This window comes from Corvus brachyrhynchos, unplaced genomic scaffold (genome assembly GCF_000691975.1).
Source record: "Corvus brachyrhynchos isolate BGI_N302 unplaced genomic scaffold, ASM69197v1 scaffold514, whole genome shotgun sequence".
NCBI classification, from domain to species: Eukaryota; Metazoa; Chordata; class Aves; order Passeriformes; family Corvidae; genus Corvus; species Corvus brachyrhynchos.
Window position 1 is genome coordinate 3388806 of NW_008238319.1, and position 15702 is coordinate 3404507.

Consider the following 15702-nt stretch of genomic DNA (forward strand, 5'->3'; position numbering starts at 1 on the left):
TAGGAATCAGCAGTTACGGTGAATGAAAATACCTGCAGGTAGCACTGGCTGGAGGGCACGATGACACCTGTTCCACCTACATGGTGCATGGAATACCAAGCAGAGCTTTTAATATTTTTTGTTAAACAACCCCAGAATTCAAGGATCTTGTATAAACATAAGCACAGGTGTCAGGCGTGGAACACTCCCTCTGCCACATCCCTCAGTCCCACAAACAGACCAGCCTGAACAAACCACCACTTCTGAGCTGCACTCCTGTTGGTGGAAGTGAGCTCTTCCACCAGCGTGGAACCTGACAAGTATTAAAACCTATGTTAGGATTAAATAAGATTTTATTGTCACATTGAACTGCTTTGTCAGAGATGTACATTTTGCAGGTTTCTGTGCAGAATAAAAATCAAGACGGTGGCTGCCAACCTGTCAATTCTGATTCCAGCACTGATTCAGAGTTCACACCTGAGCCACAGGTGCTCACAGCTGGGGACTCCACAGCAAGGTCTCTGTTTCAAGGAACTGCAACACTCCAAGACAAAAAACCATCCAGTTAAGGCTAATGAGAACAATGTAAAATAGTTAAAACCAGAGCACTAGATGTTTAAAGGTGGAAACACTCGGTAGAAGAGCAGCAATTTTAACATCTCATTTTTTCCCAAAGTTATTTTGCTTCATTTAGTACAGGTAAGGAGAGGGTAATGAACAGACTTTTGCCTATAGATATGATCCAAAAGATTAAAATTTCAGTGTGTAAATTTGAGATATTTAACATTTTTAAGCAACTGCTTTGCTGTTCTGGGTGTAAACCGAAGAAGTGGCTATTGACACCTCCAAGTGATAAATGCTGCAGATAACCTCATCTTAAAATGTGTATTTTCTCATTTACACATCAGGGATAAAGTCCAATAATACAAACTTCTTAGTGGCACAATTTCACATATTTTGGGCAACGTCAGCATACAAGCAGTATTTAAATAAAAGTAAGTGCATCCAAACATGAAATTCTCTAAATATACCACACTTCATTTATCCCAAACGGCAGTTTTCTGACAAGAGCTGTAATTCAAATTAAAATAATCATTTACATGTTTCACCCAGAGGAAAAGAGGTAATAAACCCAGGGGACTCTCCAAACAATCTTCTCCTGCCCTATCCCCTATTTCTTACATAAAATAACTCATCTAGAAGCCTAAATCCAATACTCAGATGCAAATAAAAGGCAAGAAGCAGTCTCTGATGTTTGTAATTTGCAGACTCCGAAGTCCAATCATGATGGAATTTACTACTTCTGTTGGTCATTTACTCCTGTATGTGCACTTCATATTTATGCTAAAAGAACACGAGACAATAAATGAAGCTAGTGTGGCGTAAAGTCATTGTAAACCCAGTGAAACCAGAATAATTCCATTTATGACATTCATCTGGATGATTTACCAGGCATCCCAACCCCCCCCAACACCCTTTACAGGAAAAAAGGCAACCATCAGTTGAAATGAGACACATTCTGCTAGTAAAAGGGCGAACCAAACCCCTCCTCTGATGAGGGCATGCCCACAGAAGGAGGTTGACCACATCTTTTCCAATCAGGCTTCTCAGAATTATCAAAATTTCTTTGCTTGCAAAGGCCAATTTGGCTTACCATAGAAAGCTATTCTGAAGGCGGCTGATATATTTATTCCCTTTCAAAAATTAAAATTCAAGGCATGATAGTGCAAGAGGTAAGTTTTGATTTGAGAACATTATCTGTAGACTAACTGTGCTTAGTTACTACATCCCAATTTATTGTCTTAAAGAAAATATGGCAACAAAAGCTACAAGATCTCTATAAATTTCGTTTTGCCTAAATTTACCAGTACATCCATGAACCTCATCAGCATTAGTACAACTTGATTATCCTAATGATTCCATTATAAAACTTGCAAAATGTATCACAAGGTGAATAAACCATCTAGTGCAAGTCTTCTACATTTTGTGTGCACAGTAATCCTGTGTAGTTCAATTCCTCCGGGTTAAATCCCCAAAATCTCTCGGTAACAATTATGAAAAAACAGTGTCATGTGGATTTGTTTTGTTTTCCCCCCTATCAAATATGAGAAGTTTGAGTGTTCCTGGAATCACCATCGGGATGTGCTGAAGGTCGTGACTCCCTTATCTGTGAGTATTCACTGTCAGAGGACTCTGTAGGTTCAAGCAAATTCTCATAATCACTGTCTTCTGATTCGTCACCATTGTCAGCGAGTGCTCTTTGGGAAGATGGCATGGATGCTCCATTGCCAGAATATTTCAATCCTGCAGTTGTGGAAACATAACTGGAAGAACCGACTGCCTGAGGCCGAGGCATGAAGACGCTGCTCTCCAGGAGCCCGGGGCTGACAGAACTGTCTTGAGTGGTTGTGTTGAAATCCGAGTAGGGCGGGGGAGGATCGGAGACGTCGGAATCTTCAAGTGTGCAGCCTTCCACAGCAAACCCAGTGTAGGACGTTCGTGGGACAAACATGGGTTCCAAGTTATCTGTTGGCATTTGCCTGCTTAAAATTGCCTGCTGCATTCCTACAAAGCAAAGAACAGAGGGGTACTTAATGATTTCTTGGCAACGTGCTCCACATACCCGAGCTGTGACCACCTTGCCTGTCCTCTCTTCTTTCCTTCTGCTTGTCATCAAATGTTCATCCCTGGCACTGCTTTCCAACTCCAGCACTGGCTCCTGTCCTCTCAGTCTGCTCTACTCATCTTTCATACTTCTGATTTTAGGCTTATAGAATCATCAATACACTACCCCTGACCGTCACATCAAATCTTGCTTAACACTGCATCCTGCTCTTTGAGCGTGACAAACTTCCCTAAATTTAGCAGTACAGCCATGAAGCTCATCAGGATCAGCAAAGCTCAATTATCCCAGTGATCCCATGTCAAACCCAAAATGAGTCAGAAAGCAAATAAACTATGCAAGTGCAAGCGTGCTACACTTTCATGTGCACAGTCATCCTGTACAGATCATTTCCTTCAGTTCAAGCTCCCAAAAAACACAGCTACAGGATGTTTCCACAGCCTGTTGCTGTTTCCACCTCATCTTTCCTCTGTATTTTTCAGTTCCTACTCACATCAAAAAGCACCTGCATTAGGGCTCAACCTGCCTGCTCCTCTCCACCTGAGTTCTTATTCAGTAAAACTCAACTCACTTTTCATCCATGATAATTGGTATTTGACATTATATCTTAAAAAAATCACTTTGTGCTTTCTCTTCCAATGCCCCTTGTGCCAGGGGACAATCTCATATCCCCTGCAAAGAAGTCACCACGTCTTCTTCCCTGAAGTTATTATTTTAAAAACTACACCCACATAAAAAACCTAAATGATGGAATTACAGCTGCGAGTGTTGCAGGGTATCAGAACAGGAATGTGAAAGTCATCTTGAATGAGCTGATTTGGAAAATAATTTGAGGAAGACGTGCACAGGAATAGTGAACTGCAAAAGCTGCAAAATGAGGAACACTTGCATCCTTCTGCAGAAAAGAAATGTGATTTATGCAAACTATAAATATCAATATGCATGAGGTGTGCCCAGCTGTGGAGATACAGGTATGTATCATTTCACTGTTGTTAAAAATGCAACTGGAATATATCTAATTTTGAACACCACAAAAAAATATTAATTTAAAAAATAGGGAAAACTGGAGAAACTCTACCAAAAAAAAAAAAAAGGGCTCATTAGAGATCTAAAACATAGGAAAGGCTAGAATAACTGGGATCAGCAGGGAAGACCGAGGAAACAATTTTATTCTTAAATGTGCCTAAGAGGCTGCTGCGGAAAGGTAAGTTAGAGTACTGTACACTAGACACAAGGAAAGACTTCCTGGCAGGAAGTTTTGTTAAGCACTGGGAGAGACTGAGGTTTTTGACTGGTTCCTAAGAGGTTATTAACCAACAAAACTGTCAGAACTGACACTGGGATGTGTAAGGAGAGGGACACAATGGGATCAGCTCTATTTACTGTAGCACCGTGTTTCTGGAGAAACCACAAATGCAGGGTGAAGAGCTCCTTTAACCGAGTCAGTGAGATGTCTCTTGGGAATAAAAAGAGCATATTCCCTAAAGTGGCTACATAACAGCACTCCATTTCTGGGCCACAACAGGAGACCTGCAATGGGAGATTTCCTGGCATCTGGGAGGTGCACAGCACTCACCAAAGGCTGGAACATCCTGCTGCATGTACAGAACTATTTCAGTGATCTGGCAACTGAAGTCTCGACTGCCTTTTATGCTGGAGTGTGTAAGTCATAACCTGTTAACCCCAAGTTTGTAAGAACACCAAGCTCTCACACAACACTCCTGCAGGAATTGGAATCAAATGCTCCCTTTTCCTCACTAAAACCGAGGAAATTCTCCCAGCATTGAGCAAGTGAGAGAACAGAAGGCCAGATTCAGTAATTAACTACTCACATCTAAAAATACTACAGAGCTCCATGCTGCATGTTTTCTTGTTTCAGCCCTCTCACATGATTATCTGCTCTGGCATGAATTCTCAGTCCAGCATTTGCATCTTCCTGGTAGTACCTAGAGCTGAGCACTGACTGCTCTTCCTCCTCCTCCTCCTCCTCCCCCAGCTTTTCCCATCTGTGCTGGGATCAGCTCCAGTCACACCAAATACCCACCTCTGCTTCCCCATAGTAGCAGTTCCCTGCCTACTTCATCTACAGCCAAGCAGGAAACAGCAGTGACTCATTTACTTTCACCTTTTAAATGGTCCTGGGCTAATCCTGGCTCTGTTACCTTATATTTCAGGTTCAGAGAAAGAAGAACTTGGGCTGACAGATCAAACTGCTCTAAAATGCTCATGGGATAACAGTACCTTGCTGCCTGGAGAAAATTAAAATGCCAGTCATAGCAGCAGCAAGCCCATTGCAGAGTTTAGGGTGTTCACTCACCTAAACCATCTTTTTGTCAGACACTGCTTCAGGCAACAGGATACAAAAATAATAAAAAACATCTTGTAGCTAAAATGACAACCTTTCCTTATTTGCTTATCATTTCAAAACATGGGTAAAGAGAGGCAGTGTTTGCTGAAATACAAAGGTTTTTTTGAGTGATTTGATTATGAATTATTTGAGTTTTAATCTTACTTCCCATTTGCCTATTCTCTGCCCCTTCTCTCTACCTTCAGTCTTCCTCTGCACTCACAAATTCAGTTAGATCAGCAATGCCGCTTTGAAAAGAACCAAGTGCTTCACAAAACTTCTCTACTGCTAACCAAAGTCTCCTGAGGCCACAGTCAGTTTTTAGGAAGGAGGGACAGTGTGGCAATCAGCCAGATCTGCTCAGACAGCAAGGCTCACTGACTCAGGAAATTATGGAGCAGCAAAATAAGATGAACAACACCTACAAAGATTTACTTCAACATTGAAAAGTGGTATTTCAGTGCTAAACATCTTTACCACTAAGTCAGCAAATGGGAGTGGGAATAAAGACTTTATAAAACCATGGATAGCTCCTGGCCTGTGAGCACAGTACCCTGTTTCTTTCCTTCAAAAGGAATCTCTCCAGTATTTAGCACTTTTTTCCACTTTTCTTTTCCTACAACTGATCTTTTCCTGTGTTATTTCCAGAACTGACTTGCTCATTCTTTCTTTACAGTGTTGTCTCTTCTGTATTTTAAGCTTGCTAACACTGGATGGCTCCAGCAAAAATACCTGCAACACAAACTTTCACAGCTCAGGTGTCACCCAACATAAATCCACCATATTGCCCTTCCCAATGGGATGGTTTTTTCCCATGAGTTATCAGCAATACAACAATTATTTTAACTCCACAAAACCTTTTCTCCTCACAGCATCTGCTTGTGGAAAAAAAAAAAAAAGGTAATTAAAAGGCAACTTACTTATTTCTTGTTCTTTTTCATTCTTCTTTTGTGCGATTTGCCTTTTTAACTTGTTTACATCAGCTTGAAAAGATTCAACAACACGTTCACTTTTTTCTACATCTATACATACTGCCTGGGAGAAAAACATAAGATATGCTAAGATTGGGCAAAAATACAGGAAATAGTTTCAGGACAACATTAATAAAGCTACTACCAAACAAGAAGGCATTGAAGCACAAAACTAGAAGCAGGATTTAACTGTAGCAGAGATATTCAACCTCGAGACTTGTTTTCTTTACTGCTGTTGCTGCGTTATAGGAGAAGAATTTCCAAATAATTCACCATGACAGAAGATTTGTAATAAGATCCAAAGTTGGTTAGTGTCCCATCCTAGAAGTGTTTAGGATGGATGAGACTTGCAGCAACCTGAGATAGTGGAAGGTGTCTCTGCCCATGGCAAGGGGTGGAATGAGATGAGCTTTAAGGTCCTTTCCCATCCAAACCATGCAGTGATGCTATGAAATTAAGTATTGGTCATGATCATTAACTATGATCAGTTTTGAAGAGAGCATTTCCAGGGATGGTGACTCCACCACTGTCCTGGGCAGCCTGTTCCAATGCCTGACAGTCCTCTCAGTGAAAAAATTGTTCCTAATCTCCAATCTCAACCTCCCCTGCTGCAACTTGAGGTGGTTTCCCTCTCCTCCTGCCCCTTGTTGCCTGGGTGAAGCGAGCAACAATGTCTCCCCTCAGCCTCCTTTTCTCCAGGCTAAAGAACCCCAATTCCATTTTTCCAGGCAGTAATTGGAACAACAGCAGGAGCACAAAGGATAGCCATGCTCTTGGCAAGACCAGCATTACACAATAATGCCATTAGCTAATGGATACATCTCTGAAGATGAATTTTCCTATTCCCTGAAGCTGCCATGGAAGTATCTGCCTTACCCACCTTCCAAAGGAGGTTGGAAGTGGCAACTTCCCAGTGAGAAAGAGCAGCTTCCCCCTGTGCAGGCAGGTGCAGGGGATGGTTGGAGGGATTCCTGCCTTGTTCCCTGCTTCAGGAGCCAACCAGCAGAGCTGAGCTGGAGCAGAGACATGAATCCCCCCAGGGCAGATGAAAGGGAAAGCCTGGGAACAAGCTGTGACTCCAGCACAATTAGCAGATGTGTGAGCTCCCGGGGCAGCACAGCTCCACTGCTCTTCACACAGGACAAGCTGTGAACTGACAAGCTCACAATGAGCAGAGCTGACACTCGAGGCATTTTCAGATGCTTTGGCACATTTGGAGCAGGATTCACTCATGCTCCACACAAAACGTTCACAAGTTTTAACTAACAGATGGTGCTCTGCTCATGCTCCATACCCAGAGCCAGGAGTCATTTTTAAACCTCTGCAAATCCCTACAGCCTTCTCCAGGGCTTCTCTTCACTGCAAACCCTTAAAAATGACTAACACCTCCCATAAATCACTAAGTATTAAATCATTTACTTACAAAAATTGGTATTTGTGGTGATATTCGTACCAACCACTATCACAGCAGCCACTGCAAATGCTCACATTAAAAAAAAAACTGAAACATTTAAATTCAGACTTCTTTTCCTACAGCTCCTGATAATTGTTTATGAGCTTTAAAAATCTCCATCTCCTTCACTCCTGCTTTAACCAAAGGATGAATGCAAGATGCCACATATATACAGATCAATATGGAGTAAAGGATGTTACCTGTACTTTTTCCTGAAGTGCATTATAAACCTGATATATAGCCCTGATGTCCTTCATCACTCCATCTTTGTCAAAAAAATCAGTACTAAAAATGAAAGCAAAGCAGAAATCATTAGTGAGAAAAGACAATACAGGGTTTTAGCTCATGCTGTCTTCGAATTCCTGTTAAGCAGTCTATCACTGTATTTTTAAAATGTATTTTATTACTAAATATCCTATTTTAGCAACAGTACATACAGTCATAAACCAAAATTTAGACAGCAGCATATTCAATACCAAAATTCCTTCTGTAACAATAAAATCTCATTTGAATGAGATTAAACTTGTGTCAAAATCTTTAAGCTTGTATAATTCCATTGTTAACGGCCAGAAAAGCTACTTTGAATTTATGGCATTTGATTGAAAATACTTAAGAAAAACAACAAGACTTCAATGCTTCTGAGGCAGAGTTCAAGTTTTAAACCAAGCCTGCACACGGAATTCCTTGGGGAGGTGGGTGGTGGGTGGAAATCAAGTCAGAAGCTTCCAGCCAGAAGGGCCCCAGCATGGACTGGCCACACCAACTCTGCTTTTCTGAAGAGTGCACCGAGTTCCCTTGGTTCTTCTAAAAGATCCAGTTCTAAGCAGGAAAAAAGCACACTGGGAACTGATCACTGTCCTCCAGAACTGGTGTTTTGCTGCTCAACATGCACATTTGTAGTATTCTCTGGGAGGTACAGAGTGTAGAGCTTGACAACGACTTCATTTAAAAAGGAAAAGTCCTTACCCGTGTTCCTTAATAACTTTGGCATAATTCTGAGAAGTATTTGGCACTGAAGAAACTTTGTATTCCTGTTGACTAGTGTTGCCTAGATTAGGAATAGTAAGTGACACCCTTTGATTATACCTGCAGAGAAAGTTCAGAAAGCTTTCTTAATTAATTGGAAAAAGATTCTTTACAAAAGCCTGGATATTATCCCATCCCTCTGATGATCAGAACTCATCTAATTTAAAAGCTTCTGCTTTAGGTCTGTTATAAAAGTTGATGAATATTTCAAGTTGTGTTCAAAATAAATGCAGGATCAAAAATTCCCTTAGTATAGAGCCATCTCCACACCTCCTAGAATCTTTGAAATGTGCACTCAAACATTCAGATCCACTATAAAAAAACATGGTAGTGATATCTGATGTCTCTTAAAATAGATTTTTTGTCTGATGATTTAGAGACTGAAAAGAATTTTTGCTCACCCTAATTTTAATTTATAAATTATTTGCACAAAAAAACCCCCCAAAACCTGTCATCATTAACAAACACCCCAAGAAATCACTGGACAAACACAAAGCCTTCTTTAAGTGCAATTGTACAAACTCCTAAATTGTTTAAAGGATAGCAGTAAGAAGTAGAACAAAGAATGAGGATTGGTTCATTCACAGTTTGCTTACCTTCTGTTTGGTCTAAAAAGCACATATTCTAAAGCATGGGTTGAGTTATTTGCAGTGGAAATGAAGCTGAAGAGAAGGAAGACGAGATCAGGCACTCCAAGGATGTGTGTCAGCTGTTTATGAATGATGTGCTCTCTATATGACATCTGCTGCTGAGTGTTTCTCCTAAATCTGTACCATCCAATAACGTTCTGTAATCAAATTACATCAGAAAAAACCCCACAGTGTTACCTGAGAGACACAGATTTACCTTCTGAGAATAAAGGGGCTAAAACTGTGGTATCACCATTACCCAAAAGCTTTAGGACAATGAAACAAACTGAATTCCTAGAGACTTGAGTTTGAGAGAATCAATACAGCCTTACACTTCTGGAGACCTACACTTAAATCTTTTACATTTCTTCAGGGAAATTGGACATTGTCCCCAATTTATTCTAAGCACCACAAATCCAACAACTTCTGTACAGGATAAGCCCTGGATCAAAACAAACCACCAGATTTGTGAAGGAAAGTATTTCTTCTAGTTAACTACCTTTTTTTTCCATTTGTTTTCCAAACCCACTCTTTCTAATGCCTGCAACAGGAGGAAAAGATAGAAAACTTACTTTTCTTCTGTCTTTAAGAATCCTGTCCAAACTCTCCTCATTAACTTTGCCTGCATAGTCATAAAAGCTTGAACAAAAAGGAAGAGAGAAAGGTAGGTACACAGTTTATACACACATATTATACATAAAGTAAATAATTTATACTTTGAGTGTTCTACAAGTAGATGGCATTCTAGACAATACAAAGCAACTTCCAGAGCCTTACTTTTACCAACAGAAATGCACTGTGCAATTTTATTTTGACCAGCATTCTGTAAAACCCTGCTTTGATAATCAGAAGCCTACCAGCCTAGAAGAAATGAAAGCAGGGCCACTTTACATGCAACTCCAAATCAATTTCTTGAGCTCCAATCTTGCAGTTACACTCACATGGTCGGACCCTTGAAGCCAAAAGAGTGAGCAATAATTCAAAGTATCATGGTCTTTCCATATGATTCCGCTTCCACAGCTGAACCCAAACCCTGACGTGTCATTATTTCTCAGGACTTAGGAATTTATAAATCTACCTATGCAGACAGGTTTAGAAATTCAAGTAGATCATACTGCATGATAAAAGGAAAAACATTTGAAAATAGATTCCTCCCTGGTCTCTTTCAAGAGCTGATATCACTAATACCTAAAGCAGTGCAGGAAAACGCTCTGGTTTAGGGGTCTAGGATCTCAGTGTTTGTGGGGTGGGGTAAAAAACCACCAAATCCTGAGCTCAGTGCTTGGCTGGTAAATAAAGGTGGAAGTATCATTTGCTTCAAGGTGTAAGTTGCTGGGAAAACCCAGACTACAACTAATGACTAACTTGAGACAGCACGTTATATTGTCACAATCTTTTCAATTCATGTTTGCAATATTTATTTATAATCCTGGTAAGCAGTGGATATCCAACTCTGTCTCTTGGGGTGACTTTATGATGTTGTATCCCATATCGCTATTCTATGCCCAGAAATTAATTTTGTGCCTTTCTATGCCTTTAAACTGAGCCTGAGAGGGGGGAGACAAAAAAAATAAGGAGGGCTGGTTGTAACCTGCCTTCTATCAGAGGATATTTTCCTCCAAATTTGTCCAAACCGGCACACTGTGCTTTGCAGGAATAACCAACAGCACGCTCTGGCCCTGATAAAAAGTGTATGAGCTGTGAGAGTTCCTGGTGCTGTGCAGTAAATGAATTCATCAGCTTTCCTGAGCAGCAGCACACAGTGAGATCCTGCCTGCTCCCCTTCCTCCATCAGCTCCAGCACTAACAACCAATTCCTTGCCTGGGGGAAGCAGGGAACGTGATCCGTTTGGATATGTACTGCACAAAGCATCCCTGGGATCCAGGAGGAGCTGACCAGACACTGGGACATTATCTCCATGTGTGGAGTCTGCAGCATTTAAATCACTGGGTTAAGAGTACCCTCTCTGTAATTATCAGCCAGCAAGTGACTGACTGCAGCTTTTCTTTTTAATGCAACCAGTGTCAATCATAATGTCTAAGCTACTGTGTCTTCTTAATTGGCTGGAAATCTCTCAAGACAAGAGGAGATTAATTGGGAATTCCTTCTCAAAAGGAGTTCTAGACAGAGCTTTAGCAGCCATCACTGTGTAACAAGTGGAGACTATACAGAAAATCTACATGTAAATAGATGGAAGCTGTTAAATAGAATATATTAGCCCCATATTTAATGTAAATTCTGGAGTTCAGGAGATCGGAAGGCAAAAATAACTAGAAAGCTGAAAATTTTACAATAATTAGCTGGTGCAGGTTGGTACCACTAAGTACAAACCAACTTGTTAACCCAGCAAGTTACCAGGGACACAGAGGATGCTGTGACCTACCAGGCCCAGGCAGAGCCAGCCTAAGACTACAATAATTTTAATTGATTTTGACATTCATTCTCATCATCAGAGTGATATGAGCTGACCTGACTGCTGCCCTACCTCTACCAGCTACACAAGATGGAAATCCAAAGAGATAGAGAAATAAACCCCTTCCAAACTACTACTAAAGCTGTAAACTCCTACTTTGATTGTCATGGCTGGTGCCATTTCTGTGTCTTTCTGTAAAACCATCAGATGAGCAAACATTGGTAGGGACATTTGAAATGCCAATATATTGCAAGGAGCTCCCTATTTTTGTATTCTGCAGCCACCACAGCAAGACAACAAAAAAAGCTTACCTAAAGAGTTTTGAACAAGGCTCATGGTTATGGATTTCTGCAACAACAAACAAACAAAGAAAAAAGTGATATATGTCCAACTGCTCCAGGCAAAGAGAAATTACAGTGGCATATCTCGCATGAACTTTCCACATCAGAGCTACTGAGCAAGAAAACATTTGTGTCAGACCACACACTGCCCTTAATGTCTCAACAACACTTGATGACACAGCACCATACCCAGAAAACTGCCTTCACTTTATAATTTGCCCTTTTACATAGAAAAATATTTTAATAAGCAAGGCATACACTTGTTCAGATACACAGAGATTTATCTGAGCCTCAAATACACACTTTCGATACTATTTTATAGTTGCAAGTTCCTCACAAAGCATTTCTGATTCTTGTTTTCTTTTTGCTACACCTTTTCACAACAGCTTACTTGCATTCATATACATTGTTTATTACAGCAGCAATTAATAAAAAAAGGGATGAGGAAGGGAAGCACGGAAATATCATACACTGTAGTGTTTAAAGAGGCAATGCAAACAGAATCTCTAACGAGAAAAGGGGTGAAAAGCAACTTCAAAACATTTAGCTGTACTTTATAATTCTTTTATATGAAATATTAAAAAGTCAGGGCAGTGTTTTTTCATTGAAAAGGTTGTAATAAATGCTAAGATGCTTATTTAATCAGCAGAGGTTGTAACATGTCAGCAGTCTTGGAGAAGAGTGAGGAAAGAGTAAAAATCCAATCTACATTATTTTTCCAACACCAAGCGTGACTTATTTTTTCAGGGGCTTGGAGAAACCTGAGACAGTGGAAGGTGTCCCTGCCCATGGCAGGGGTGGAACAAGATGGGCTTTAAGGCCCCTTCCAACCCAAGCCATCCTGGGATTCTGTGATGACGTAGCACAAATATTTCCAGTTCCTCCACCAGAATCCCACTGGAGTGTTTAGCAATAACTTAGCTCAGGCTCTGCCTCCCTGCAGTGACTCACCACCTGCTGCTCTGGCAGCCACGGGCTGCTCAGGGTTGCCATCTCAGCAGAGGCACCAGCGGATGGATCACAATTCCCAAGAACAGCAGACAGCACACATTCACATCTCAGCACATTTGGTGTCTATCAAAACAAGGCCCTGAGCACCCATTCCAGGCACACTGCCTGAGAAACTGCACAATCTCACTGGCAAGAACTCCTCAGGATGCTGCTGTTAAGAGTTACTGACTCCCTTTATTTGATATAAAATTGTGTCAACTCTAATATTTTCACACCATCATGCAGGAATCTGTGGAAACAATCTGCTAACAAAGCCTGTAAGTACAATTATTCCAGCTTAGACCAATTCCTTCCAGCAAATACATTAACTGCAACAACATTCTTGATTCTTGGGTGATGATGTTGCTAAACAGACCTTGTGTTTTGAGAAACAGGAAGCAAGAAGCCTCCTGCTCAGACCACATGAAGCAGCCAACATTCTAAATTTAAGGTTTACACATTGATTTATTTTAATATATATATCTAGTACACATACTATGTACACACAATACTAAGGAGACACAGAAGAAGATTAAAACTCATCTGTGACAACGGTGCCACGATTGTCAATCTCGTGAGATGAACTGGGAGTGCAAGAGTTAATTCTGTTGAATAAATATTGAATTAAAAATGGCAAACAAAAAAAAAAATATCCAGAAGGGTCTCCAGGAGTGGGTAATTTCCATTTTCATAAAGTCACTGCAACCAGTAATGTGACAAAGGGGTGATCTAAAAAGGGAGCAATTTTTAACACCACAAACACCTGGTTTAGGAAACCAGGCCAAGGCTGCACTGCCAACAACAACCAAGATCAGTGACCACTGAAGAGCAAGGTCTAATTTAAAAACCTAAAAATGACTGGCTCTGTCAGTTTTGTCTGAACACACAGAGCCATCAGCAACACTCTGACAGTGATTGTATGCACACACAAAAAACGCTATGCCTTTATTTTCTGTAATTTAGCTCATAACTGATACTTCAATTTACCACCCATGTTCTCTTAAGAATAACCAGAACAGGAAACTACTCAACCTTCTGGAGTCCAGACCACAAAACCATCACCACTGCAAGGTGGGAAATCTCTTGAGATGTAAGGTGGTACCACTGCACATGTTTCCAGATCACCTGCTCTGTGTCAGAACAACATCTGAGAGTCAATCCAGAGCTGTTGGTGTTTTCACTGAGCTTTATGCACACCCTGCTTTGTTATCTGGGATCACATTCACAAAGCCAGGTATGGGCATGCTTGGGTATTTAGGAAGGTTTAAGTATATTTTAACAGCTGGTTATATATCCAGAAACAAAAAGGCAGCTTCTTTCAGGGCTTTCCTGTTTTCTGTAAACCAAACATGCAACAGCTTCTCACTCACGTCTAAAAAAATCTCCTTCAACCAAAACTTGACAGCAAGATCTTTGATCTTTGTTCCTTTTTCACAACAGATCAGCTGTACAGAACTCGTGCTTATCAACAAATGTCTGACAAATATTCCTTGTCCAGCCCTGCTGTGACAGTTTATGTCACGAGCTCCCAGCCATCCATCCAAACCTGCTACTGAAAATCTGCCCCTTTCAGTATCAGTAAATCAAGCAATGAATTAATTTTATTTTGAGCACATGCTGTATTTAGGCAACTGTATCAAGCAGGAGATTCCCCACAGTAATTTCTCCATCATGGAATGCAGACAAATGTCTTCAGTAAATGATCTTTCCTCCATAAAAGGAGGTGCATAAAGCCCCTGTAACTTGCAAAGATCTGTTTCCTTTCCTCACATCGTAACCACAAACACACAGACACTGTGGCAAATCTGAACCTGAAAGTCTGACACCCTGTGATAGTCTCACCAGTGAAGCAATTCTTAATGAAGCCTCCTGAAAACTTGAAACCTGAGCAGTGCCTATTTCAGAACATCTCAAAGTTACATCACTTACCTATCACTTGTAGAAATTCAGTGTTGCTGATCTGTGAATCACTAATGCTAAAAGTCTCTTCTTGTCTCACCTCTCCCAGCAGAAATCCTTCCTGCAATTTTAAAAGAAAAAAAAAAAAGATTAAAAATAGGAAAAAATCCACTAAATGCAGTCATTTACTGTAGCTTTCTTAGCCTTAAATTGAAACAAAGATGAAGTTTGAAAGACACATCTGAGCTGCAGTGGGTATAAACTGCCCTGAGGTTCTACCAAAGCCAATTTTCTGCTTTCCCAACATCCTTTTACAACACTACAGGGATGGGTTGTCCAAAAGGAACATTCTACACACAACTTACACAAGGCAAACACATCACAAAAGGAGGGCTCTGCCCCAGCCCCAGCTACTGGGGGAAAAGAAGGAGGCCTGAACACAATGGTGCTCTGCTCCAGCAAAGCCAAGGGAAGAGGAGTTTAAACCTGCAGGGACTTACACAAATTTTAGTGTGGAGACTGGGCTGGAGCCCAAACAACAGCAGGGATTGTAAAATGCAGAACGCAATTTAAAAGTAATTTTAAGGTAAATTAATTTATTCTCTATCCCTAATCAAAATGAGGAAGGAGACTGAGCTGGAATCAGGAGGTTTTGGCACAAGGTGCAGAGAGAAAGAGCAAGCTCAGGCTAAAAAGGTGCCAACAAAACCGAGGGATTCGGCAATAGCCCGGCTCTGCACTGCGCACGTGTCCTGCGGGAGCCCCACCCCGCGGGGAACACCCCGGACACCCCGTATGCCGCCTGGGCACCCCACATCCCGGGGAACAGCCCGGACACCCCACATCCCACATCCCGAGGGGAGCACCGCAGGCACCCCACATGCCGGGGGACCTCACATCCCGCTCCGACACCCCACACCCCGCCCAGACACCCCGCATGCCGGGGGGAGCATCCCGGACACGCCACACTCCGGGAGAAGCACCCCGGGCACGCCACCCCAAGGAGCAGCCGGGACACCCCCATTCCTAC

General features: G+C 41.3%; 1 protein-coding gene across 1 annotated transcript; it reads right to left on the reverse strand.

The window, feature by feature from the left end:
• Positions 1-314: 314 nt before the first annotated feature.
• Positions 315-14812, reverse strand: FAM175B (family with sequence similarity 175 member B). Its single transcript, XM_017733885.1, has 8 exons — positions 14703-14812; positions 11754-11790; positions 9601-9667; positions 8996-9186; positions 8340-8459; positions 7574-7658; positions 5870-5984; positions 315-2544 (listed from the first exon to the last, which is right to left on the reverse strand). Exons 4-8 carry the CDS (start codon positions 9139-9141, stop codon positions 2078-2080), a joined length of 933 nt encoding a protein of 310 aa, XP_017589374.1. The 5' UTR covers positions 9142-9186; positions 9601-9667; positions 11754-11790; positions 14703-14812; the 3' UTR covers positions 315-2077.
• Between the last annotated feature and the right edge of the window lie 890 nt (positions 14813-15702).